A 25,811-nucleotide genomic window follows, 5' to 3' on the forward strand; every position below is an offset into this window, starting at 1 on the left:
GTAGAACACATAATATCTTATAACTTATTACATTACTTACTTAATAGTAATTAGATACATTGTACAGTACTGTAATAAGTAGTGATATTAGTGGTACAAAGTAGAACACATAATATCTTATAACTTATTGCATTACTTAATAGTAATTCTACATTGTACAGTACTTAACAGTAATTATACATACATAATAAACTAACATACGTTATAAACTAACTAAATATAACGCATAATATCTTACAATTTATTGTACTAAATTTTTACAGTAATTCTACATTATTTTACAGTAATTCTACATACTTAATAAACTAACTTTAAGATGTTTGACCAGGCTGGTTTATTCCCTCTAACGACCCCACCTGGCTGAGCTCAGCAACAACAATATAACTAACTAGTAACTGTATCTCGTTTCAGCAACAACAATATAACCAACTGTATCTTGTTTCAGGCAAGTAGAACTGCTATAAAAGCTCGCAATATGGAGAGGCGAGTACAGACTCTAGCAGATACAATCTCCCAGAGACAACACTATGTCTATAAAACTGGTAAATTCTTCATAATATTCTCTCAATACTAACCGTATAAAACTGGTAAATTCTTCATAATATTCTCTCAATACTAACCGTATAAAACTGGTAAATTATTCATAATATTCTCTTAGTACTAACCGTATAAAACTGGTAAATTATTCATAATATTCTCTTAATACTAACCGTATAAAACTGGTAAATTCTTCATAATATTCTCTCAATACTAACCGTATAAAACTGGTAAATTATTCATAATATTCTCTCAATACTAACTAAAAAACTCACCTGTTTAAGAAAAGTTATGGCTTGAGCGATTAATTGACAATATAACTTTATGTTATTTGCTTAAACTGTTTAGGATGCAACCTAATGTCATGATCTTTTTGAACTTATTAGCAATTAGACTGTTAGCTCGCTTCATAAGCATGTCATCTTCGTTCCAAAACTTTTTATGTCCTATGCATACACTCCTGGATAGTTATCTTGATCAAGTATCTTTGTTGTTTCACACAATAGAGCATAAGTTTTGTGGTTTATCCACTGGGCTTAGAGTTTGTGTTTAAGCTACCAAATTTTATTATTATTATTATTATAAAACTGGTAAATAATTCATAATATTCTCTTAATACTAACTGTATAAAACTGGTAAATAATTCATAATATTCTCTCAATACTAACCGTATTAAACTGGTAAATTATTCATAATATTCTCTCAATACTAACCGTATAAAACTGGTAAATTATTCATAATATTCTCTCAATTATACTAACTGTATAAAACTGGTAAATTATTCATAAAATTCTCTCAATACTAACCGTATAAAACTGGTAAATTATTCATAATATTCTCTCAATACTAACCGTATTAAACTGGTAAATTATTCATAAAATTCTCTCAATACTAACCGTATAAAACTGGTAAATTATTCATAATATTCTCTCAATTATACTAACTGTATAAAACTGGTAAATTATTCATAAAATTCTCTCAATACTAACCGTATAAAACTGGTAAATTATTCATAATATTCTCTCAATACTAACCGTATAAAACTGGTAAATTATTCATAATATTCTCCCAATACTAACCGTATAAAACTGGTAAATTCTTCATAATATTCTCTCAATACTAACCGTATAAAACTGGTAAATTATTCATAATATTCTCTCAATACTAACCGTATAAAACAGGTAAATTATTCATAATATTCTCTCAATACTAACCGTATAAAACTGGTAAATTATTCATAATATTCTCCCAATACTAACCGTATAAAACTGGTAAATTATTCATAATATTCTCTTAATACTAACCGTATAAAACTGGTAAATTATTCATAATATTCTCTTAGTACTAACCGTATAAAACTGGTAAATTATTCATAATATTCTCTTAATACTAACCGTATAAAACTGGTAAATTCTTCATAATATTCTCTTAATACTAACTGTATAAAACTGGTAAATTATTCATAATATTCTCTCAATACTAACTGTATAAAACTGGTAAATTATTCATAATATTCTCTCAATACTAACTGTATAAAACTGGTAAATTATTCATAATATTCTCTCAATACTAACCGTATAAAACTGGTAAATTATTCATAATATTCTCTCAATACTAACTGTATAAAACTGGTAAATTATTCATAATATTCTCTCAATACTAACTGTATAAAACTGGTAAATTATTCATAATATTCTCTCGTTACTAACCGTATAAAACTGGTATATTATTCATAATATTCTCTCAATACTAACCGTATAAAACTGGTAAATTATTCATAATATTCTCTCAATACTAACCGTATAAAACTGGTAAATTATTCATAATATTCTCTTAATACTAACCGTATAAAACTGGTAAATTATTCATAATATTCTCTTAATACTAACCGTATAAAACTGGTAAATTATTCATAATATTCTCTTAATACTAACCGTATAAAACTCGTAATGACCATTAAATTTGTCAAATATTTCAAATTTTGTGTTTTATCCATTCAAGTTTAATGTGCCTAACCAAATTGAATTGTTTTACTTTTCTCCGTCTTAAATTAGATTTAATATTGATGGAAAATGTAAAATTGTGCGGTCTGCGTGTACTAAGCTTAGTAATTTTGAAATTATCCCCCAAGCTTTGAGATTTCTCAATATAATTATATTATATATATGTACTGCGGACATGTATTTTTAGTGTAAATATTTCAACAGAGGCTTGGAATCTAATTTGTGGCACGAGCTTGGTTTGCTTGATATGTGAGAAAATATGCTTAGATAAAATACATGGTATTAAGGTAAGCATCTAGCAGCTACCCTGTAGCCTCCTAGTAACCACCTAGTAACCACCTAGTAACCACCTAGTAACCACCTAGTAACCACCTAGTAACCACCTAGTTACCACCTAGTAACCACCTAGTAACCACCTAGTAACCACCTAGTAACCTCCTAGTAACCACCTAGTAACCACCTAGTAACCACCTAGTAACCAGGTCTAGTAACCACCTAGTAACCACCTTCTAACCACCTTGTAACCACCTAGTAACCACCTAGTAACCACCATACCTTGTAAAAGTAAACATCGTATCATGACATTTGATACAGCTCGACAGTGTCTGTACACAATGTACAATGTACATTGTACAGTGTATATTTGTGTTAAATTATCTCCCCAGTACAACTCTAGTTCCTATGACCTACATCATGTCGTTATCTTATAAATCAGGTAATGTGTAAGGCTTCACTGGCTCAACAAACACAGTGTCTTTAAACAAAGTGTGCTCCATTCTCTACTCTATTTACAAAGTAGTAGGATTGAATGTCCTGTATTTAGTAAATTTCTCGTGACAATGTTTGAAGCCGTGGGCTCATGAGGTAGCTTAAGTCATTTCAAGCTCTCAATCAAAACGTCTACATTGGACTCGTGTGTCACTGGAAGAAATTAAGAGTATAAGTTTTGTCTTATTCTGAGACGACACTGTCAGCTATTCATACACTGGAAACTATCTATACTATATTATATATATATTCTGACAAGTTTTCAGGTTTCTATTTTTAGTTCGAAAACAGTAAACATTTTACGCCCAATCTGAGCGTTGTGACCCACTGAGGCAAGTGGTAAAGTTCAGAATTGTCAAGATTGGCAACTGTGGCTCCAACCAATAGAGCAATAACATAACACGGTAGTAACCAGCTAGTAACCAGCTAGTAACCAACTAGGAACCACCTAGTAACCAGCTAGTAACCAACTAGGAACCACCCAGTAACCACCTAGTAACCACCTAGTAACCACGTCGTGATCACCTAGTAATCGCCTAGTAACCTCCTAGTAACCTCCTAGTTACCACATCGTCATCACCTAGTAACCACCCAGTAACCACCTAGTAACCACCTAGTAACCACCTAGTAACCACCTAGTAACCACCCAGTAACCACGTCGTAATCACCTAGTAACCACCCAGTAACCACCTAGTAACCACCTAGTAACCACATCCTCGTTCAGACTTAAACAACCACAACATGGAGGTGGGCAAGTTCAGACCTAACACAGTAGTGGACCAGAATGTGGTGATAAAGGACAACAGGACGCCCTGTGTAAAGGAGAGACACTCAGCTGCAGACCTCACTCCTGCTCTCATTGTAAGTTAATATACATTTACCAAACCCCCATTAACCAGGCTCCATTTACCAGGCCCCAATTTACCAGACCCCCATTTACCAGGCACCCATTTACCAGGCCCCCATTTACCAGGCCTCCATTTACCAGGCCACCATTTACCAGGCCCCCATTCACCAGGCCTCCATTTACCAGACCCCCAATTACCAGACCCCCAATTACCAGGCCCCCATTTGTGTGTTACATTGAGACCCTGGTTTAATGGAATTTCCTATCGAAACAATTTGGCAAAATCGTCTCCATGAAATTCCCGGTAAACCAGAGTTTTGCTGTAATGATAAGGGACTAATTATACTTCTTCCCGTCTGCAGTACCGTTGACCGAAAATATAATTTATTTCAATTTCAAAATTCCCTCATTTATGGAACTGTTTACGAGTGCTCGTAAATGTCATTCTGACAGGTTCAGTAATTACCGTTTTTGAATGTAAGGCTTGCTGTATGAGGTCACAATGTAACAGTAGTAGATACTAGTAGTAGATTTAGCGAGATGTTAACAGTAAATGATGGTGATTTGCGCTGTAATTAGCAGTTTTACTAATTAATTAATAAACCGGGACGGTTAGCTTAGTGCTGGAGAGTGGAGCTGCATTTAAACTCACATTATAATGCCCAGTTCTGCGAATCCTTTCAACTTTAATGGCCATTTTAGGGATAATTCGACTGTGCAATCTTGAATCTCATAAGTCAAAGTTAAATGCTCGATACCTATACTGGTAAACTGCTTGAAGTGTAGTCATTCTCTGAATCTCTGCAGCTCAAAACTGGAATTCATATGATTTTACCGATAAATATAATGTATGGGGGGTGCATCAACAAATTGACGTCATGATTCGAAACTCAATGTTCTACACTTTAATGCAGTTGTAGGTAGTCGCCTTTGCAATTGGCTTATATAATTGGCTTATATAATTGGCTTATAATCGATATTAAAGTATGATTCCACAGAACAGTTAATGCATTTAGATCGTTTAACCGTTTAACATATATAATTGTACATTTGCCTAAACTGACTAACATTTAAAAGGTCTTCAAGAATGTGAGGGAGGATGGGAAGGACTGCACGACCCTGTACACTGATCCCCACTACTTTGGTCGGGTTTGGTTCAACCAGATGCAGAAAGCGTTCGAGGCCAACAAAAGGGTGAGCTCAAAACATTCTTGTAGTGATTTAATTAAGTTTAATTCGTATCATAGTGCATTATATAGCAGATTTTTATATCAAAAAGTAATTTTAAAGATTATTTCTGTTGTTTCAATCTTCTAAGTTTGCTTTGTAGGGGTGTAATAAGAAAAAGTAAACAAGGGTGTTCATATATATGCGTGTGATGGTATTCATCACAAAATCCAAAATTCATTCTAAATCGAATACACGTTACCAATCATTATGATTAAATCATCTGCTTTGAGTTTTAAACTTTAACAAAATCCAGAAGAAAAATTTTAAAATCTTCTCCTACAGAAAAATATATAAAATTGACTGCCGGAAAAGATTTCATCGAGTTTTAAACAGATACTATTTAATATTTGAAAGCATAAACACCGTCCCACTGAGGATCGTATGGTTCCATCCAGAACTTTCTGAAGAGATGGACCAGCTCATTTCGCTCCAGCTTTCCACTCTTGTCAGTATCAGCTTTCTCGAAGAAGGTGTATGCAGCCTCCTGGGGTACATCAAAGGCTTTCATCATGGTCTTCAGCTCATCGACATCGACAGTACCATCACCATCATCATCCAGGACATCGTAGTAAGAGTTAGAGAGGAGGGCAATTAAGGAGGGTTCTCCACGTCGTCCCCTTTCTCTCTCCGCTTCAGCGAAGACTCTGTTAGCCTCAACCCAGTCATCTCGATGGAGACCGTGCTCTAGGTCTACTCCTTTATGCCAGAAGAAAGTCTTGCATGCATGCCTCATCTTCTCAACCTGCTCATCAGTAGCGTTGACCAGCTGTCTCATTCTGTCGGGCCAGTACAGGACTTCATCCATCTCCATCCTCTCGTCACTGTCCAGATCGAAAGTGTCAAACCTCTTGTAGAGTCGGGACAACATCTTGGGGTGAAGGTCCTCGACATTGTACTGCCAGGTGTTACCCACGCTTCTTAAGTACTTGTAGCTTTCGTTGTTGGTCTCGTCGAGTCCTGGCATCTTGTTGGCCTGGTCACTTTAGCTACATAACATTTGGTTGTTAATTTTGTCAAAATAAATTGTAATTTTCAATAAAATTAACCGGGAAAGAGATTGTGAACTAATTTTACACAATTTTAATATCAGAATATGCGAGAAGGTTAAATGCTTGGGAGGGGGGGGGGGGGAGCCAATGCTTCTTAGTTGCGACTAATGTTAAAAGTGAAATGGAAGATTAAGCTTAATTTTCATAGTTGGTCCGTACTATAGGGTACGTAAAAACAGCAGGGTACTTGCGGTACGAAAAATTGAATTTAGGGTACGTTAAGCTTTAAAATTGTTGACAAGACAGAACACATAGACACTACTGCTGAAGACAGTGAATCTGATAATGAGATGTCCATTGATTCCGCTTAATATCTTTAACTTTATCTTGATGATAAATTAAACATTTTAAACTTTTTAAAAACTCGTTTAAATCGCGTGAAAATAGTGGAAAAATTCACGTCAGAAGTTTCAAAAGTACTCTTGCATACGGACGGCGAAACTCGAGGGTACGAACCAACTATGTTAATTTTATTTTATCTTTGACTTGCTTGGTCGATTAAGAGTGATAAGACAATCAAACAACGTATTTTTGTTTTCAATTCAAATGTAACATTTGAGATGATAGTAAAGTATAAGTCTAACATTCATTATCATACCCAAGTTAAGTGATGATTATAATTAATTACAAAACATTTCAATACTAAAATACAAGGTAAGTTTGATGTGAGTTTAAACTTTAGAAAACAAAATATCGAAAACAAAAAAAGGAAAGTTCCAAGATCGTTTACAGATCACGAATTCAAGTCCATTCCAGGTAAGATATCATCAAGTTCCAAGTGAATACGATCTAGTATTTGTAAGCGTAGACACCATCCCACTGGGGATCGTATGGCTCCATCCAGAACTTTCTGAAGAGATGGACCAGTTCAGGTCGCTCCAGCTTTCCGGTCTTGTCAGTATCACCCTTCTCGAAGAAGGTGTAGGCAGCCTCCTGGGGTACATCAAAGGCTTTCATCATTGTTTTGAGCTCTTCGACATCGACAGTACCATCACCACTATCATCCAGGACATCGTAGTAAGAGTTGGAGAGGAGGGCAATCAAAGATCCTTCTCCACGTCGTTCCCTTTCTCTCTCGGCTTCAGCGAAGACTCTGTTAGCTTCAACCCAGTCCTCTCGTGCGAGACCGGTGTCTCGGTTTACTCCTTTGTGGAAGAAGAAGGTGTCGCAGGCAGCTCTCATCTTCTCAATCTGTTCGTCAGAAGCGTTGACCAGCTGTCTCATTCTGTCGGGCCAGTACATAATCTCGTCCATGCTCATCTTGCCGTCAGTGTCGAGATCGAAAGTGTCGAACCTCTTGTACAGACGTTCCAACATCTTGGGGTGAAGGTCCTCGACATTGTACTTCCAGGTGTTTCCGACACTTCTCAGGTATCTGTAGCTTTCGTTGTTGGTCTCGTCGAGTCCTGGCATCTTTGATAACGTTTCCTTGAGCTAAACTGGAGAATATTATTTATCAGCAAAATTGTTATGATACTTATCAGATATGACTGGTAACTGAATGACAAGTCAACAAGAGAAAGAAATCTTATAAAGTTTCAATAGTATGCCGAGGACTGCTAAAGTTTCCTTCCTTAAATGCAAAATTTCGAATGAAATATGGGACTTATGGGATTTATCAACATAGTTTGCAATAAAACTTAGTACAATTGTCACGTTAAGACCCGGAGGGCGAATAAGCCGTGGAGGAGAATCACCCTCGCATCAAATCCAAGTCATCATGATCAGCATGATCATGAAACTTCAACCTTGACTGAAGAAATGGACAGCAGCTCTGTTTATATACTGCAAAAAATTCATTATCGTAATTGGTCATTAATCGTATTAATTATTGATTAATTAAATTGGATACCTAAATTGAACTCTCAATTAACACTTCCGGAACTGATTTCTGGAGCTGATTATAGAATGAAGGGCTGGTGAACAGGCTTGGTAACTTTTTGGACAACTTTTATTCGATTAATTTAATCAGTTATCATTAATTGGTTTCAATTAATACGATAAACTGAGATCGTCTAATTCTTAAAAATAATAGTATAGAAACCCAAGCAGAGCAGTATTTATAATTAGATTTTTATTAACATTACAGAAGAGTTATGATAAAGACTAATAATATAAGTATAATTCACAACGCTGGGTTATTCCACTAAATTAAATAAACCTGGAAGCGAACCTTCGTCTTTTACTATTCCATTCAAGAGGGCTGTAGCTTCACATTACCTCAAGGCTCACCTCAATAAAAAGTTCGATTCCAGTATGTTTGTCGTTTGATGGTGTTCAACAAAACCCCTTTCTCAAACACACCATAAATTGGGGTCAATATTATCCCAAAAGGCCGACCCAGAACATGAAAGACGAGACAATAATATCAGAAGCTGATAACAATTCTCTCAGGCTCGTACAAAAAAGAAGAATAAGAAACAAAACGTGAAGAAGGAACCGCGACCCGTCATTATAAAGGAGTACAAGGTTGATGCTTTAGGTTCGTGTACATTTACAATTTACGTTCAAATTACAAAAGAAGTTTATTAGAATTGTTGCAGGAAAGACTTCCAAAGAGAACGGTACTTGTTTAAACACATCAAGCCATTATTTCAATTCTTTAAAATAATTAGTTTACAATTTATACGTCTATTTTACAGCTTTTCAGTTAATGAAGATTGTGTAATTCGTATAATTCACCGAAATTATTGAACGGATTTTTCACTAGATCAGCTCACTTGGCAATATTTATTTACCCTAAATTTGACCTTCATAACTACTCTTTACATTTACAAAAATTACCTACCATGTTAATTTCTCTCCTGACGGTGAGGCAGGGGGGGGGGGGCAATGGCATTTAAAAAAGTTCATTCATGCTACCCTGATCATTATGAGCCGAAAATATTTTTCGGGACCTAGCCCTCGAGAATTTTTCCTGAAAATTAATGAAATTTCCGGCCAAGCACCTTCTTAACTACTTACTATAACCTGATGGGTGTGCGACAATTGACCCCCGACAATTGACCCCCGACAATTGACCCCCTGTCCCCGACAATTGACCCCCGACAATTAACCCCCCGACAAATGACCCCCGACAATTGACTCCCCGACAATTGACCCCCCGACAATTGACCCCCCGACAATTGACCCCCCGACAATATAATTTAATACAATTTTAACCCTAACCCTAACCCTAACCCTAACCCTAACCCTAACCCTAACCCTAACCCTAACCCTAACCCTAACCCTAACACTAACCCTAACCCTAACCCTAACCCTATCCCTAACCCTAACCCTAACAATAACCCTAACCCTAACCCTAACCCTGACCCTGACCCTGACCCGGCCCTGACCCTGACCCTGACCCTGACCCTGACCCTGACCCTGACCCTGACCCTGACCCTGACCCTGATCCTGACCCTGACCCTGACCCTGACCCTGACCCTGACCCAGGACCCTGACCCAGGACCCTGACCCTGACCCTGACCCTGACCCCTGACCCAGGACCCTGACCCTGACCCTGACCCAGAAATTGCTTTTTTTTAAAGAGCTCATTTAAACTTTAAAGGAAGACTTTACAAAATTTTAAAAATAAAAAAAAAAACCCAAAAAAAAACCTCAAAACCCATTCCCAAAATTGAAATTTGAGGTAAAAATTGTTTTTTTGGGGTTAGACACCCCCTTTAGTACCATGTACTAACTGTTTTTCTGGAAAATGGGCAGTAGACCCACCAGTTAGTACCATGTACTAACTGTATTTTTGGGAGAAAAAATGACCCACCCAATGAACGTCACGTCCAGTACTAACATGATCCCCCCGTGGTATGAGCTTTGAGTAGCCTGGTACTTACTTCGTTACTTCGTTGAGTTCATCCGTGGAGCCGGAAGGGTCATCAGATATCTGACCACCTAGATGGCGAGTAGTCGACCAGTGAGTTTGACCAACTGCAGCTGTAGCCGGCGACCGGAGGGTTGTCCAGTATCAAAGCAAGAAAGTTCGACAAACTACACTTAAACATGTCAAAGGATGAATCAGCCTTTACTGTGTGAGGCACTTTGTTCCACAGCTTCGGTCCTTGAACTGCAAAAGACCTGTCGTACAGTGACTGGTTGCGTAAGGAACTTGACTTTGACAATGAGGGTATGACAGCTACATCCCCGTGTCTTGGGGTCACCTTGAACTTGATATCACAACAGTTTGGTACCACATTATGGAGAATCTTCCACATCATCAGGATGATATACCTCTCCCGTCTGCGCTGTAGAGACATCGATTTAAGCTATACGAGTCTTTCCCAATAGTTGAGATGTTGAAGACCGCCAATACGACTGGTGAAAGTTCTTTGCACCCCCTCTATCAGCTGAATTTCAGTCACCTTGGTAGGGCTCCAGAGTGGGCAGCAATACTCTAGTAAGCTTCTTACTAGTGACTTGTAGAGAGTAGTCATTACGGTCTTGTCGCGAGTTTTGAACACACTGAATACCCAAGATAGCGTGCTCCTTGCTTTGGGTACCATGTTGCCGATGTGTGTCGACCAGCTAAGATCACTTGAAACCATAACTCCAAGATCTCGGACGTTTTCGACAGGATAAAGTATGTCCTGACTGGATACTTTGTAACGCAGTGTTTCGGCAAAGAAGGGTAGCTCGGGGAATGAGCTCTTACTGTTATGAAGGTGATTTAACAGCTCGAACTTCTGCTCGTGAAGCTTCATGTTGTTGCTACGTGACCAGTCAAGAATCTTGTAACAACTGACAGTCTTCAAAACAGCCAATCTGTTTGGAGACTCTAGTATCATCGGCGAAAAAACTCACCCTAGATGATTCCACTACTTGTTCTAGATCATTGATGAACAAGATAAAGAGAAGCGGCCCCAAAACGCTTCCCTGGGGAAGCGTTGGCCTCCCACCCCCCCCCCCCCCCCCCCCCCCCCCCCCCCCCCCGTGAGGCATCACCATTCACCTCACCCTCAGCTTAACTTTCGCTTTATTTCTACCCCATCCATATTATGATCGTTTATCCGTGAGTGACTGAATAATTCTTAACAATTCCATCGAACCATTCAGAGCTTCTATAACTTATCTTAATTAACTTTTAACGATTATGTCTTGATCGTTATATACCTAGGTTGTGGGGTTTATCATAGCGCCTAGATAACGATCAAGAAGAGATCTCGAAGAATCCTATTTCTCACTAATGCCTAATATTTGGCCGCCTGATATGTGCCAAGATTAGGAGTGAGGAGCATGAACTATTGTGACACATCCAGACAACTGTTTGTTACCATTGAACTATTGTCCGTGTGTGCACTGTATGTGCTAACTAAGTTCAGCACGGTTTTTTGGCGATAGTCTAAACGCGATAGCTAGCCCTAGTGAACGCTTGCTATCGCAGACTATAGATTTGTGACAACTAGCGCTAGTTTGAGTAGCCTGCCATATTCGATAGCTATCGCGTTTAGACTATCGCAAAAGAGCAAAAAAACACAGCATACTCTCTAATATAAACACTGCCTCCTCTCCATACTAATAAACACTGCCATGATAATCAGAATCATTTCAACTCAAGATCACTTTAACAGAAATACTGTATACACATTGTACAGATCGTATCATTAGACTTTAGAAACTGTCACGAATTCTGCGTTTCTTGGTATTATCCTCGGTTGCTCAATTTACCACTTATTTTCGTGTCTAACTGAAGCGTGTTTTTATCTTAAAGTTTGGAGAACCTTCTTCTTCTGATAGGTCGGCGTCGACTGTAAGCCTTCCTTACGGTGGCTTTCACAACGCGTCCCCATTCCCCAACTCCTGCTATTGGAGAGAGAGACTCCCAAATTATACACCATAAATGGGCGATTTCACGTAAAGTAAATTAAACTTTGCACAAAAATTTGGCCTTATTCTGACTCTCAAGCATTACACAAACATAACAGAATCATGATAAATTGCATGAAACATCTCCTATGTACTCCACACACAGCTATATTAAGATTTTTTCTCCAACTGCTATGGCTTTTGAGTGAGGCACGTTTGAAAATGTAAAGTAAATTACAGGGCACAAATTGACATTCCTGACCAACGTGTATTGAAATCTCATTTCGTGCCCAGGTGTGAGAGTAAACATTTAAATATTTTTCATGCACATTGGCAAATGTCTTGCCTGTACTGGAAAGGGTTTGTTTTGGTAAATGGTTAATAGCTGTGTTCTGTAGAAGCCTTTGTTCCTTGTAAAGTAAGTTACTCTTTTGTGTCAAGTAGTTTACACTGTTACACAATCCTTTGATTTTAACTGTTTAAAGCTGCCCCTTTGTCTTTAATTCGTTTGCTAAGTGTATGAACTATGTAATATATGATTAATAATGATATATCAGTTTATCATTAGCCAATTAAGGGGGCCGGGGGGGCCTTCATCAAAATTTTCTCGAAATTGACTTTATAGTTGTTTCTAATAGAGGGGAGTGATATTTATCAGATGCTTTTGGTCCCATGGAAAAATATTGTTCCTAGACGAAATTATTATCGGTCAAATGTCAGCGCTTATGTGTAATTGTATTGCGCGAGCGATTTTCAATTTTTGAAAATCTTGGACCTCAAAAAATCGTCAAAAAACGAGGTCCAAGATTTTCAAAATCGAATAAAATATGTTTAAAGGCCTATCTCAAAATTCTGTCTGGCTCATCTCTTTTAAATTATCTCTAGAACATATCCTGAAAGTTTCAGGGTGATTGCTAAAAACATGTAGGAGAAAATAGATTTTTAGACTCGATTTTCAGGACAGGGGTTGAAAATCGCTCGCGCAATACGATTACACATATAAGTGCTGACCTTTGACCGACAATAATTTCGGCTAGGAATAATATTTTTCCATGGGACCAAAAGCATCTGATAGATATCACTCCCTTCTATCAGAAACAACTAAAAAGTCAATTTCGAGGGAATTTTTATGAAGACCCCCGGCCCCCTTAATTGGTTGATTGATCCACTGATTGGGTCCACAGTTAGCCCAGTTATACAGAGTAGGTAGGTGGGCGTAAATGTACGAATGTTTCCCAGCTCAAAATTTGTGTTCAAGCAGGCCACTGGATTTTCTGTAAAGTAAAGTATTATTTTCGAAAAGTCAATTTTTAACCATTTTTAACCATTTTTATAGATTTCTTTAATGAAATTCCGACCAGAACCAATCTATTATCACTTTTAAATAACTTTTATTCTGTTTGACAATCGTTACTTGTTGTGTTTTACTACTATTACTGAATAAAAAGCATATGTGTAAATTACTTGACACGTAAATTACTTGACATGTAACTTACTTGACGCTGGTATTGACATGATCTGATATCTATGGATCTAAATAAACAAGTACATTATGTCTTGACATCAGAGTTAGCTTGTTTTAGCAAGATTTCAGCAAGAAATAACATGAAATGTGGCCAGCAGAAAACTTTTTTGTTATTTATGTATAGTAATTTACACTAAAAACAGGAGAAAGTAGAATAGCATTGCTCCGAATCTGCTTAAATTTTGAGTCCCAAATTTTGCATACAGCTTCAGTGAAGTGGTATGCACCTTTACAGATCAAGAATTAATGAATATTACAACAATCTCTTTTTAGTAAACAGCTTTTATTATAGAGTAGTTTTAGCCTGTAAAACATGACAATTTATGGGTATTTTGAAAACGCGATAACACAAAAACGAAGTGAGATATTTATAAGCGGTTTTTTGTGTCTAACAGTTTATAATCTTCTCTTTCAGACTCCAATCAAAGCTAGTACCATAACTGAAATTTATTTTTTTCCCTCCTTGTTCATGTTTCATGAAATTGCCCAAATATATATTAAACATAGATATCGACAACAGACTCCGAGAGTCTTGAAGCTCTGTTACCAGCGCCCCTGGTGAACCTATTCGCTCTATGCTCCTGCACTGTAATTAGTGTCTAGTTCTTGCAGTTTCCTTCCTGTCAATAAATCGTTAATCTCAGTATTCTTTCCGCGATAAATTGGTCGGAGTGCTAACTCGGTAAATTCAATTTACCGCAGCCATCATCTATGAGCTGATTATAACAATTTTACTGTAAACTGTGGTCATAAATTCTGCGTTCCTTGGCTTTATCCTCGACTGCTCTAATAGGATCGAATTCTGAAAAACCCGGATTTAAAAAAAATCGACCGCTTAATTTGTTGAGCCATATATCAAAATTCCGATCACTCACATAAAGTCGTACTGCGATTCAGTAATTTTAAAAATTTCGTGCAAAACAATTAATCAGTAGTTGAGTTATATTCTTTTGAACGAAATTAGTTCCGCGAACTTAGAACCCACAAAATCCACACTTGAACATATTATATGGACACTTTCATTGAAGTTTGAGGATATTGGTAAATTTAAGAAAATAGCGTTTTCGACGATAGTGGCTTAATTTTAGCATCTATTAACTTAACATGTTCAGAAGTTCTGAACATTAGCCACGTGACCCATACTACATACCATATTCACTATCTGAAGCCTAAATCAAAATTCTACGAATGCTATAATAGCTACAATTCCTTCTCTATAACGCTGCTAAAAATCGCGATTTTTCAACTCCATTTGCGAGCTAAAATTGGTCCCATCGAAAGGTCAGTTTTTTTGCCGATTTCAGTGTTTTTATGACGATTCTGATCCCTTGTTGCCTGGGATATTTTGTAAAGTTCAAATTATAATATAGATATTGAGCTGTTAATTAATCACAGAGAATATTAAGATGGAGCCTTTCGTATAAAGTTTTTCTCGTCCAAAACTATTGATCTATCAAAATTGATGCGTATGCGCATTGCACAAATAAAGCTTATAACTCGGCCAATTTTTGTCTAATTTGGATAAAACTTTTGATTATTCCAAAATAAACGTGCTCTTTCGCAGGTAACAAGATCGTTACGGAGAATCAGATAAGAAAAGTTGATAACACTCTGCCATCTCAAAACCAGCAACCATATGGTAATCGTAATGATTTTCAGAATACGTACTTCAAAATACGTTCTTCGTATACTTTACTTTCTCCACCACTTGTGGTTGTGAAATGTACGAACCCCACCTTTCATTTCCCACAATGCGTTTACCAAGTTTACTTATTTTCTCCGTGTTTCAGATCCAGAGTTTTATCAGACAGAACAAGATGGCAACAACCCACCTCCTTTACAGGTTTGTCTCACAATATTTCTTGTGTACACTGCAGGTTAGACTATAAGATTGTTCTCAATTACCCACACCCCATTAACACGTATCCCTACCAATAACAGCAAGACAAGTTTATAAGAAGTTTGCAATGGTATATTTTTGGTTCGACACACGATATGTCCGATTACAACACCACTGCCGGAATGACCGGACTAATTTCCACATTTAGAGGATCTCTAATTCCTTTCTTTCAGCCATTGCACATTGAACAGGGGGATTCCATGCCACCTCCTCCAGACTTTGACTTCCCTGCTCCACTAGAATACGAGGATACATACCCGTAAGTCATTGGCACAAGTTCCAGTTTTGCAGTTTCCCGTGCGTTGTAATTTTCAGCTCTCCTCTCTCTAATTGCAGCTCTCTCTATAATTAGAGAGAGAGCGCGACTTAGGGAGATTGATATTTTGGCTAGTTCAATAAAGTTATAGACCCCGTCCCCTATACCTTGGATGGAAACGATATACCAGCATGCAGCAAGCAGCACACTCAAGGCAGCTCAGCCCTACTTCAACTCCGATTATACCGACGCAACTTCGATTACACCAACGTAACGGAAACATCACGTTGTCAGATCAGGGTTTGGCGTATCACTTCATTAATAAACCCATCTGCTATTCCTTTTGCGCTTAAGTTTTAATATGTCTTTACTTACGTAAGTTTTAATATGACTTTACTACTTACGTAACGATCTATTATGACTTTACTTACGTCTTCAACGTTCTTTTATTTGCAATCTTTCATCTTCAATAGCATTTCAACTAAAGCATTTTCTCTAAAGCTGGTAACCTGCCACTCTTTAACTAATTATTAACCATGATCCTCTTCTAAGTTTTTAGCTTTTACTTTATAAATTCATCTACTATTTCTCTGCGCTGACGTTTTATTATGACTTTACTCATGCCATCACCTTTCTTTTATCTGTCATCTAACATTTTCATCAGCACCCTTCTCATCAGCTGGTAACCTGCTACTCCTTTAAGTTTTAACATATTATGGATATACTTCTAATTTAGAATCTGTTTTGGTCACTTATTTTACAACTTAAGTCGGCAGAGTCTTATTGCTCGCGCATTTGCTTGCTTAAATTTTAGCCCTCTTTACTGTTTACTCTCGCTTGCGCTCCCCTTAGTGTCACAAACACTAGTGTAGGGCTCCTTTTCGACTGAGTCCTGTTTCCCTTGCTCATGCTCGCTAGTTAGTGCCGTATTTTTGTTCACACACTCCCGCGCACGTAGCATTTTTTTTACAGCTAGGCACTGGAAGAAGACCTCATTTTGCACAGTGTAAACATTCAATCGAATAACAGCACAACTACGGTGCACATTAAAAACAATGTTAAATTAGGCCTTCTTTCGGACTTCTTCTCAGTGATTAAAGTGCTGCTACCTAGCCCTGCCTACCATTGAACTGTAATTCAAAACGTTCTTTTGATGTTGCCGTACTGCACTGATCTCTCCTCGTTCACTTGCCTGGCCAAGTGCAGTGTGGCGGCTCCTTAACTACTATTGTAGGCTTTGTGTGTTTATTTTAGGCCAAACAAACTTGGCTGGACAGCTCTTGACCACCCATCACAGCATGCACCTCAACCTCTCCCACGTAACCTCCTTGTGGACCACTCTCTAGTAAACTCTTTACCACTATAATTATCCCACTATTACTGTTTTCCCCAATCTTCAATATATTCGGATCTCATATTGTGCACACTCTTTTAGTGATATGTTTCAATCTCCATTGCGACATGTTTCAAGTTAATATCTTCAGCCCACTTATTATCTTTAGTAGTTTAATTCCCCCTTACTCTGTGCCTAGCACTTCACTCTCATTAGTCTGCATTTAGTGTTTAAGCCATTAGTAACCCTTCTCTCCTTGTTTTCACTGTCCGTTTACCCAGCATCGTGATAATTACCTGCACTACTTTATTTATTCTACCTCCTCCTACACGAGGAATTCTTAACACGTGGCTACATCACGAGTTACCCAGCATAGTGATATTTACCGGATACTAAAATTTTTCTCGACAATTTGTCCCTCTTTGTTGTGATATGTTTCATTCTCTATTGCGACAAGTTAACCAGTTATTAGCTTCAGCCCACTTATTATCTTCTAGTAGTCTATATAGACCCTCTTTACTTTATAACCTCATGGTTGTGGCACTTAATTCTAGGGTGTTTTAGTCATTAACTGTTAATCTTCCGATTTTACGGTCTGTCATACGTTCACTCAGCACCTGTACTGATTACCTGTATTAATCACTAATCTCCATCTCTTTGTTTTTCCCAGCCGCTAATCTGTAGCTCACTTTTAATCGACCCAGTTTAGACCTCATGTCATTTAGATCTTCTATGTTGAGACAAGTTTTCAGATAATGGTTTTATAATTACGGTACTGAGCAGTACTATTTATCACAACTACCTATTTATATAAGTATATAGCACACTTCACAATCGACCCATCTCTAGACCCAATCATGCATATGAGTTTATGTCACCATCACCTGCAACAAGAGTTTGTTACCAGCATCACGGACAAAGGATAGGACAAAGAAGACACTATCTGCCACACTTATAGAGCCTGGCAAACTCTAATCAAAGGTAAGTCTGGCAGTGGTTCACACTCTGTTGATATCTCTTTAATGAGACTTGATTGAGGCCTCTCAACTTCCCTAGTTGAGTGTGTCCCACAACCAAGCTCATTGCCTAGAAGTCCTGCATTATTATAATGAACCTGGACATACGTGGCAAGTATAAGCTCTTGAAACCAAACCAAACCAAACCAAAGTCATTGGCACTAAACTTCTTACAGTAATCACTTGTCAGAACTTCCAGGGAGTTAATTACATAATTAACAAGGCTTTGTAAACATGTGCTAGGAAGAGATTTTCGTGTAAGATTTATGGAACGCGCGAAAATGCAGGGTTTTGTCGTTGACGCCTGTGCGCAAAACGCGCGGTTCGTGCGCGCGTGCCGCTCGCACGCGTTAATTATATTAACAATTAATTTGTTGTTGTCCTAATTTTATGTGTGTAAAAAACTTCCGATTTGTGAAGATATTGTGTCGAAGATATTTGGGGTACTAAGTGCTCCCAGACACATTCATCAACAATTGGTTTTTCATTGGATATCGGATGTAATTTTTACTACCGTTGATATGACATTCTCTACATTTATCTAATTATAGCATTAATCTATTTAGTGAAACTAAATCTTGTAATGCACAACATGAGGGTGTTTGCAGTTGGTTAGCCCCACAAATCAGAGAATGCCCTTAGCACATACAAATTATGATTTAATAGTGCTAATATCGGTTAATTGTTGAACCTCTCAGGTCGTTGAACCCTCCAGTCAATGAATACGCTGGATCGCCTGCTCCCTTAACAGTACATCAACCATATGATGATGAGGTCGTCTATGATGAACCGGTTAGTGTTATAAATTCTTTCACTCGTCATGTCACATGGTTACTTTGTCATAGGGTTCATGGTTGACTGCTTTGGTAATAACACCTCAAGCTAGCTCGAATCTGTGTATTAGGTTTACAAGTGGTAAACAATCTCTTCTCTGTCAGGTTCGCACGAATGTACCCAGAGCCCCAGCCGCTCCTCAAGCTCCAGCCGCTCCAAGAGCGCCTCCCGCTCCAGCCGCCCCGAGGGCACCACCTGCCCCAGCGGCCCCTAAAGCACCGCCAGTTCCCGTTGGAGGTGCTGTTCCAAGGGCGCCACAGCCACCAAATGCTGGTTTGCAGAGACCCAAACATGCTCCTGCTCCTCCCGCTGAAGAACCTCGCAATTTCCTTAATGACATTCAGCAGTATTCTATCAACACTCTGAAAAAGGTATAGTGTTCAAGTGTTTTTGTCTAAATTATCGTCCTACTTCATTAGGCATGATAGAATTAAACATTGAGCTGAATTGTGATTTGCTTGCATTAACAAGCCTCACAATCACTTATGGTAGATTACATATTATACGTATCACCATATAACACTCCGATATCCCTGCAGGCACCTAAACCGGAACCTAAACCAGAACACCACTACGCCTCCATGGATGTGATGTCCATTCTGAGTAGACGGCTAGTCATGCAGTCGAGTGACACTAGTGACTCTGGCAGTGACAGCTCGGATCAGGATTGGGATGGCGACGAGTAACCACCGTAACCATAGTAACCACCTATTGGCTATTTGTGGCAAACAAATGGAACGTAAAGAATGGCAGATTACCATGACAACCTCAAACCTGTATCATTAACTTGTCCGAGCTGCTGTGAGGCCACACACTTGAGAGCGGCAGTTTTCAGTTGTCTAGATTTTAGTCCAGCTCCCGCTGGATGATAAATTAAGGAATCAGTACATTAAGTTTAATGATTAGCTGTTTGATTTCCGAGCTAAACCGGAAAATATTCGAATTTACGTCGCTGCAAATAACTTGTTGATTAATGACTACCGATCGGCTATACACAGCAAGATGAACCATTTATACTTTTTACTACTGATGACTCTGATCACAGAAACTGTCCAAGAATGATTTTATCCGATTAAATTGTTTTATTTTTGTATAAAATTTGTGGTTATTACATGTTTTGTATTGTGATATTCATTGTTTCAACGGTTTTTATGTTTTTAGGTGTTAAAGAGGGTAAACATGTTTTTATGTCCCTACTACTACTAGCAATTATTATTGTTCCATTCTGACTTAAGCTTTGCTAACACAGACGCACAAATTTGCTTCATTAAAACTTTTACATCATTTATTTTTATGTTATTATTATTACTTAAATGTAAACAACTCCTGCTAATCAAATTTGGAATTCATTTTCGGTTTGCATTTAATTGTTTGCTTATACGTATAATTAAATATATCTGGCTTGGAAAGTTGCAATATACAATACGACTGAACTTTCAGTCATACACATTATATAATATAATTGAACTATGAACTATCACATTTTGTTTCAGTGTTGATTTAAGGACTTTTAAATGTGAACAAAGTGTTTATTGAATTAAAATAACGTGCGGCCATAAGTTGTTTTGCCGTTATCATATGCTCCAGGTGATGGTAGCTTTCTGCAATCTGGAGTGATCACTGTATATTGTAAATATGATATCAATATGATTAGAGAATGAACAGGAGTATGAATATGATATTGGATATAGCTATTTTATGTCGAATCTATAGCTTTAAATTTTAGTTTTATTTGGGAATTTCATGAAGATCTATCACCAGATCACCTGTAGTAATATCGCCAGCCGGTAAGGTCTGCTGGGTATCGGATACTTTAACGGGTGATACTCGTATAAATATAATATCTGTTCCATATATTAGTTCCATATATCAGGACCGTCGACTGTTCCAACTCGGCGCGTGTCCTGGTAGGTTGTAAACCTATAACGGATACTGTTGGCGCTCCCACCTCCCATGCAGTTCTTGTACTCTTATTTAATCTAATCTGACAGTTATTCGAAAATGTACACGTACGTGGGCATATTTGTTCCATTTTATATTTTGGCTATGAATTAAATGTCTAAATAATTGATATAATACTATGGAAGTTACAAACTGGATCGGATGATGATTAATCACTCTACACTCGACTGTCACGTGACTTTTTCAACCCGTTCTCTAGCTGGTCCTGAACGACTATTCGAAACCCTAGCTAACCCTCTAATTTGATCCTATAACCCTAACCCAATCCTTAACAAAGCATTTGCTGAAAACATAACCCTTCCTTATACATTATACGGTCATATCACGTGATCGGGACAGTTTTTCGCCAATATCTCGTCAGGGGAGCATGTGTTGACCATTGTTAATTATATTTATATTTATTAATGGTCTGGCCCGGCGCGCGCTACTTCGTAGCACTTGCTGCTTGCCGTCAAGAAAAAAGCGGCGCGCGCTACTTCGAAGAAATTTAGACGAGTAACATCCGTCAAGGCCAGGGAGCATGTCATGGCGGTGATTCGGAAGCTCAGCGTCCGAAAAAAACATCGATTGAAGGGTCGGGGCGGGCGCGCCCTTTTAAAACAATCTCGAAGATTAACTGTTGTAGAAAAAGTGATTTAGCACGCTCGCGCTCTTTACAAACTATTAAAATACTAAACAACAAATTTAAGTTTTTGCACGACGCGACATTCGACAAAAACATTTTAAACATTTTTAAACAACTTTTGGTACCGCATAATAACAACCTTATAAACTGCAAAACTAAAGCTACATATCATTTTGCAACATAGCATAGCAGTTCAGTTGATGCTTGGGTCCGTGACCCCCTCAAAATGTCTGTCACGGGTTTAGTTTGCTGGTCAACTATTTCGAAAACGAGTAGGGGGATCATGATTACTGTGCCGCGCTCAGCCTGTCATTCCGCCAAATCTTTATTAATGAACATAATAGCCTGGGGTCCTCAGGTAAGGATCATGAGTGTTTTTGAATCTGAGAATTTGACCATTTTCGCCGGAAATAATCACGAGTATCACTTGTGATACTCCCCCTCGAGTATCACAAAAAAATTAGGGTGAATCCTCTTAAACTGAATAAAATACATAACCATATGCGCAAAATCCATTGTTAATTGTAGAGTAAGTTTTTATTTTTAACATACGGTGCATGCAGCTGATACAAAATGTAAAAACATCCTATTATATCCTATATATGATATAACTTCCCTAGCGATTTTAATTTTCGAGTTATTCAATTTATATTACCGATAAAGGTATACAATTTTAATGAATTCGACTAAGTTTAATTCTGTATGTCGCTTTGAAAGATTTTCGATAAAAAAAAGTACGCATTCTAGCAACACACATTTAGTTAAATCCAATGTACGATGTACAATGTACATTGTACAATGATTACAAAGGGCCTGGGTTTCTAGATATAAATCTAGCAAATTCAACCTGGGTCACTGTTTAAATAAAGCGTTCCTAGTTAACCATACAATCACCCCTAATTAGCAGTACTGAACACACTCCATCTCCTTCTCTTCAGCTCTCCTTTCAGCAGCTCAATTTCCTTCTGACTCCCCTTCAACATTCCCTTATTCTCGTACGCACGCCGGGACAGATACGGTAACACAGCCTCAATGGGTCCGTACGGTACGTACTTATAGCTGCAGTACCCACCTGCTCCTAACAAGTACGTGACTTGATCACACATTCCAAGCAGCTGCCCGAAGAAGATACCTCCGTTTGCCGGACAAATGCCGGACTGTCTCATTCGCTCCACAGACCACAACGTACTGGATGGTGAATTCGTTGTGGGATGCTATTATCACCTGACATTTCTGTCTTTCGATCTGCTTCAGGACGATTTCAACCATATTGTGGTAGCATGAGTTCGTGTGTGCTTTATCGGGGTATATAGGGTCCTCGTAGTTAAGGTCGAGCGCACGTTGGCGTTCTTGTTCCATGTACGCGCCACGGACAAGCTTTGCGCCGAGTTTGTAACCCAGCACGTTCGCTTTATCTGCATCATAGATATGCTGGGACGGGGTGGACTTTAGATAACACTGATACGTGTTGAACACGTGAACGTTTTCCTTGTTATATCGGGACATCATCTTGTTCGCAAAGTAGCCTATCATAGGTTGGAAGTAGGTCTGTTCAGCGTCGATGAGTATCTTGGCATCCAACTCAACTGCGCGGTCGCACAGCACAATCAGTCTTTCTTCGACTCTATTAATAGCTTCTAAGTGATCGGCACTCATTTTAATTTTACCATCAGGAAGATTGAGATGTGTTAACACGGTGTAGAGTGGTTTCTCAGGTGGACCAGGCATGCAAAATTCACGGAATCTGTGGTATTTAATATGGCCCATTTCATCCGGAGACATTGAATTATACATATCTGTGATTTCACTTTCGTTTAAATCAGCGCCCAGACTGGTCAACATAGCTCGGAAATTATCGAGCGTCATTCTTAGTTCTGCAAGAAGTTCTTTGGGTCCTAGTACATCTTTAGGCAGGTACTTGGTGTTGATATAGGAGGGCAGCGTACCTTCAAATGTTTGGGAATGTTTGATATACAACTCCTGGATCCGATGCAAAAAATGAGAGCCTTCAAGCAGTGCGTTGGGTTTACCCAGACCTGTGACCTTGATGGCGGAGAATGCGTTTTTATCACCAACTTGGCTCGCTGTCTCCAAACATTCCAGGATCATTTTCAAGTTCTCCTCACAAATGTCTTCTCCTTTGTAAGGATAAGCTCGAGCTACCGCTTGGTGGGTGTTACGTTTGGAGGAAATGGAATCCTGCTTAAACTGCACTTCTGTAACAGCAATCTCGGGAATCTCATCTGTTTCTTCCTCCTTCAGATCTGCTTCAACTGAGTAATCCAGGATGGGCTTCACCCCGTACTCCTGCATTTTTGAGAGTTTTGGTCGGAGATCATTCACATCAGCTCCACCGACAAACTGACCATAAAACGTCATCCTCATAACAGAATCAAACATCTTTTTCGGCAGCATTATTTTGGAGAACTTCAAGAGTTTCTCGTTGTTATTTACAATGGAATCAATACCACACAGACCCAGCACAATACGGGATCTAAACAGTTCAAACGTGTTTTTCGACTCATACGCTGCTTTCGCATCCTGGAAGTTCAGGAGAACGGGCGGAACAACGTGACTGTCAGTTTGTGCGTCAGAGCGTTTGTGACGGGCTGGAGTGCTGTGCTGAAGTTGGGGTAGAGCTTGCAGACGTCCGTATCGGGGGAGAGCCCCCAAACTTGTTGATCTCAGTACATTGTTGACTCTTAGCATCACTGTAAAACTGACATTTCATACGAAATTTATTATAGGAAAATACAAGGAATATTATATCATAATACCAAGGCATCAAGCAAAGCTTTGAACTTTCTTGATATGATAAATAAATGCATCAATGTAAAATCTTGTCGGTAAAAGGTTCCCGAGGAACATCAAAGAGGAACAGCAAGCCACTATCAGTATCACCAACGGTAAAGTTTCAAAATTATTATAACCATGTATCTCATAATATACTATTGGCAGAGAAAGCTGCGTTATAATGCATACTGCATAGGTTATTGAATAATCGCAAGCAGACATACTAGGCTTTTAAAGTATAAGTATGCATGACAATTTGTGAAATTAAATCTTGGAAAATTCAGTTACATATTAATCACGAGACACGACTTAAATTATAAGTATAACTTTCAAAAGAATCTGCACGACTGCACCGAACAGGAAACTCTCCAAATGTGTCTACTGTTCATGATAAAATTAGAGATACTCCTTACAAACTCAAGCAATTATCAATTAAGCACGGTGCTAAGTTAAAACTGACAGGATACAAGAACACGACCCAAATATAACACACATAACCCCGGCATGCGCAGGGATTATATTTCAATTTTTCCCGCGACGCGCGGGAAAAATTGATAATAATTTCGAGTGCGAAGCACGAGGGATTATTATGAAAATAACCCCGAGGTGCTTTAGCACGAGGGGTTATTTTAATATAACTTAAGCTTGCCGGTGTTATGTGTTATAAACCCCTCCGGGTTAGTGCTAGGACCATTACATTTTATATTTTACTCTTAATTCTTGTTATTGGAGGTAATCATCATGATTATTCGAAATGGAATTGAAGAAGTAATAGCCGTATATTGAAATTCATTAGAATTAGTCAGATAGAAGTATATAAAATTAGATAAATAGAATTTATAGAACCAATAAGGTAATCGATTTAATTCACAAAATCTGGATTCTGTAGTCTGAAAAAGGCTACTTTCATTAGCAAACAAGTTATCAGTAAAAGTCAAAATAAACAATTATTTGAATTTAGGATTGTCCAAGATCTCGGTTCATCGATATGTAGAATTAAAACCAACAAGGTAACAGATGTAATACATCAAATCTGGAGTCTGTTATCAGAAAAAGGCTACTTTAAATAGCAAACAAGTAATTAGCAGGAGGAAACAAGTTTGCATGCTGGGTTTTGGAATATCTCGACGATTGGGTAGTCGGAATTCAAACACCTTCAGTCTGCACGGTGGGGATGCGAGAATGGTTGAAATTTCTTCTGCTGATAGCTCTTGTTCGAATCTGGAATTTAAAAAAAATTAATTGAGCTCAATCATAGTATTAAGTTAAACTTAAGCATTGTAAATAATTGACATTTTAGGGTTGAAATTAACTAGCTGAAATTTCAAAAACTT

At 38.1% G+C, this 25,811-nt stretch overlaps 4 protein-coding genes across 5 annotated transcripts; 1 reads left to right on the forward strand and 3 right to left on the reverse strand.

Moving 5' to 3' along the window:
* The first annotated feature begins 449 nt into the window (after positions 1–449).
* Positions 450–20,815, forward strand: LOC134812470 (actin-binding protein WASF2-like). 2 transcript variants are annotated; one of them, XM_063819920.1, is made up of 10 exons: positions 450–542; positions 4,033–4,169; positions 5,233–5,349; positions 8,829–8,916; positions 15,323–15,397; positions 15,549–15,601; positions 15,832–15,917; positions 18,962–19,055; positions 19,202–19,468; positions 19,637–20,815. In XM_063819920.1, exons 1-10 carry the CDS (start codon positions 476–478, stop codon positions 19,781–19,783), a joined length of 1,131 nt encoding a protein of 376 aa, XP_063675990.1. In that variant the 5' UTR covers positions 450–475; the 3' UTR covers positions 19,784–20,815. The 2 variants fall into 2 exon arrangements, with proteins under 2 accessions (XP_063675990.1, XP_063675991.1); XM_063819921.1 differs by having other exon boundaries at positions 15,555–15,601; positions 19,637–19,884.
* LOC134812472 (uncharacterized) lies at positions 5,523–8,183 on the reverse strand. Its single transcript, XM_063819922.1, has one exon. It carries the CDS (start codon positions 7,845–7,847, stop codon positions 7,224–7,226), a length of 624 nt encoding a protein of 207 aa, XP_063675992.1. The 5' UTR covers positions 7,848–8,183; the 3' UTR covers positions 5,523–7,223.
* Positions 5,720–6,358, reverse strand: LOC134812473 (obelin-like). The gene has a single exon (XM_063819923.1). It carries the CDS (start codon positions 6,347–6,349, stop codon positions 5,726–5,728), a length of 624 nt encoding a protein of 207 aa, XP_063675993.1. The 5' UTR covers positions 6,350–6,358; the 3' UTR covers positions 5,720–5,725.
* Positions 20,816–22,333: 1,518 nt separating the features above from the next.
* On the reverse strand, positions 22,334–24,399 carry LOC134812896 (proline dehydrogenase 1, mitochondrial-like). The gene is given in 2 exon segments (XM_063820500.1): positions 22,334–22,862; positions 22,864–24,399. Coding segments are annotated over 2 exon segments (1,812 nt in total). The 5' UTR covers positions 24,394–24,399; the 3' UTR covers positions 22,334–22,580.
* Between the last annotated feature and the right edge of the window lie 1,412 nt (positions 24,400–25,811).

Source organism: Bolinopsis microptera, chromosome 3 (assembly GCF_026151205.1).
Source record: "Bolinopsis microptera isolate Bmic1 chromosome 3, MBARI_Bmic_1.0, whole genome shotgun sequence".
In the NCBI taxonomy this organism is placed as follows: Eukaryota; Metazoa; Ctenophora; class Tentaculata; order Lobata; family Bolinopsidae; genus Bolinopsis; species Bolinopsis microptera.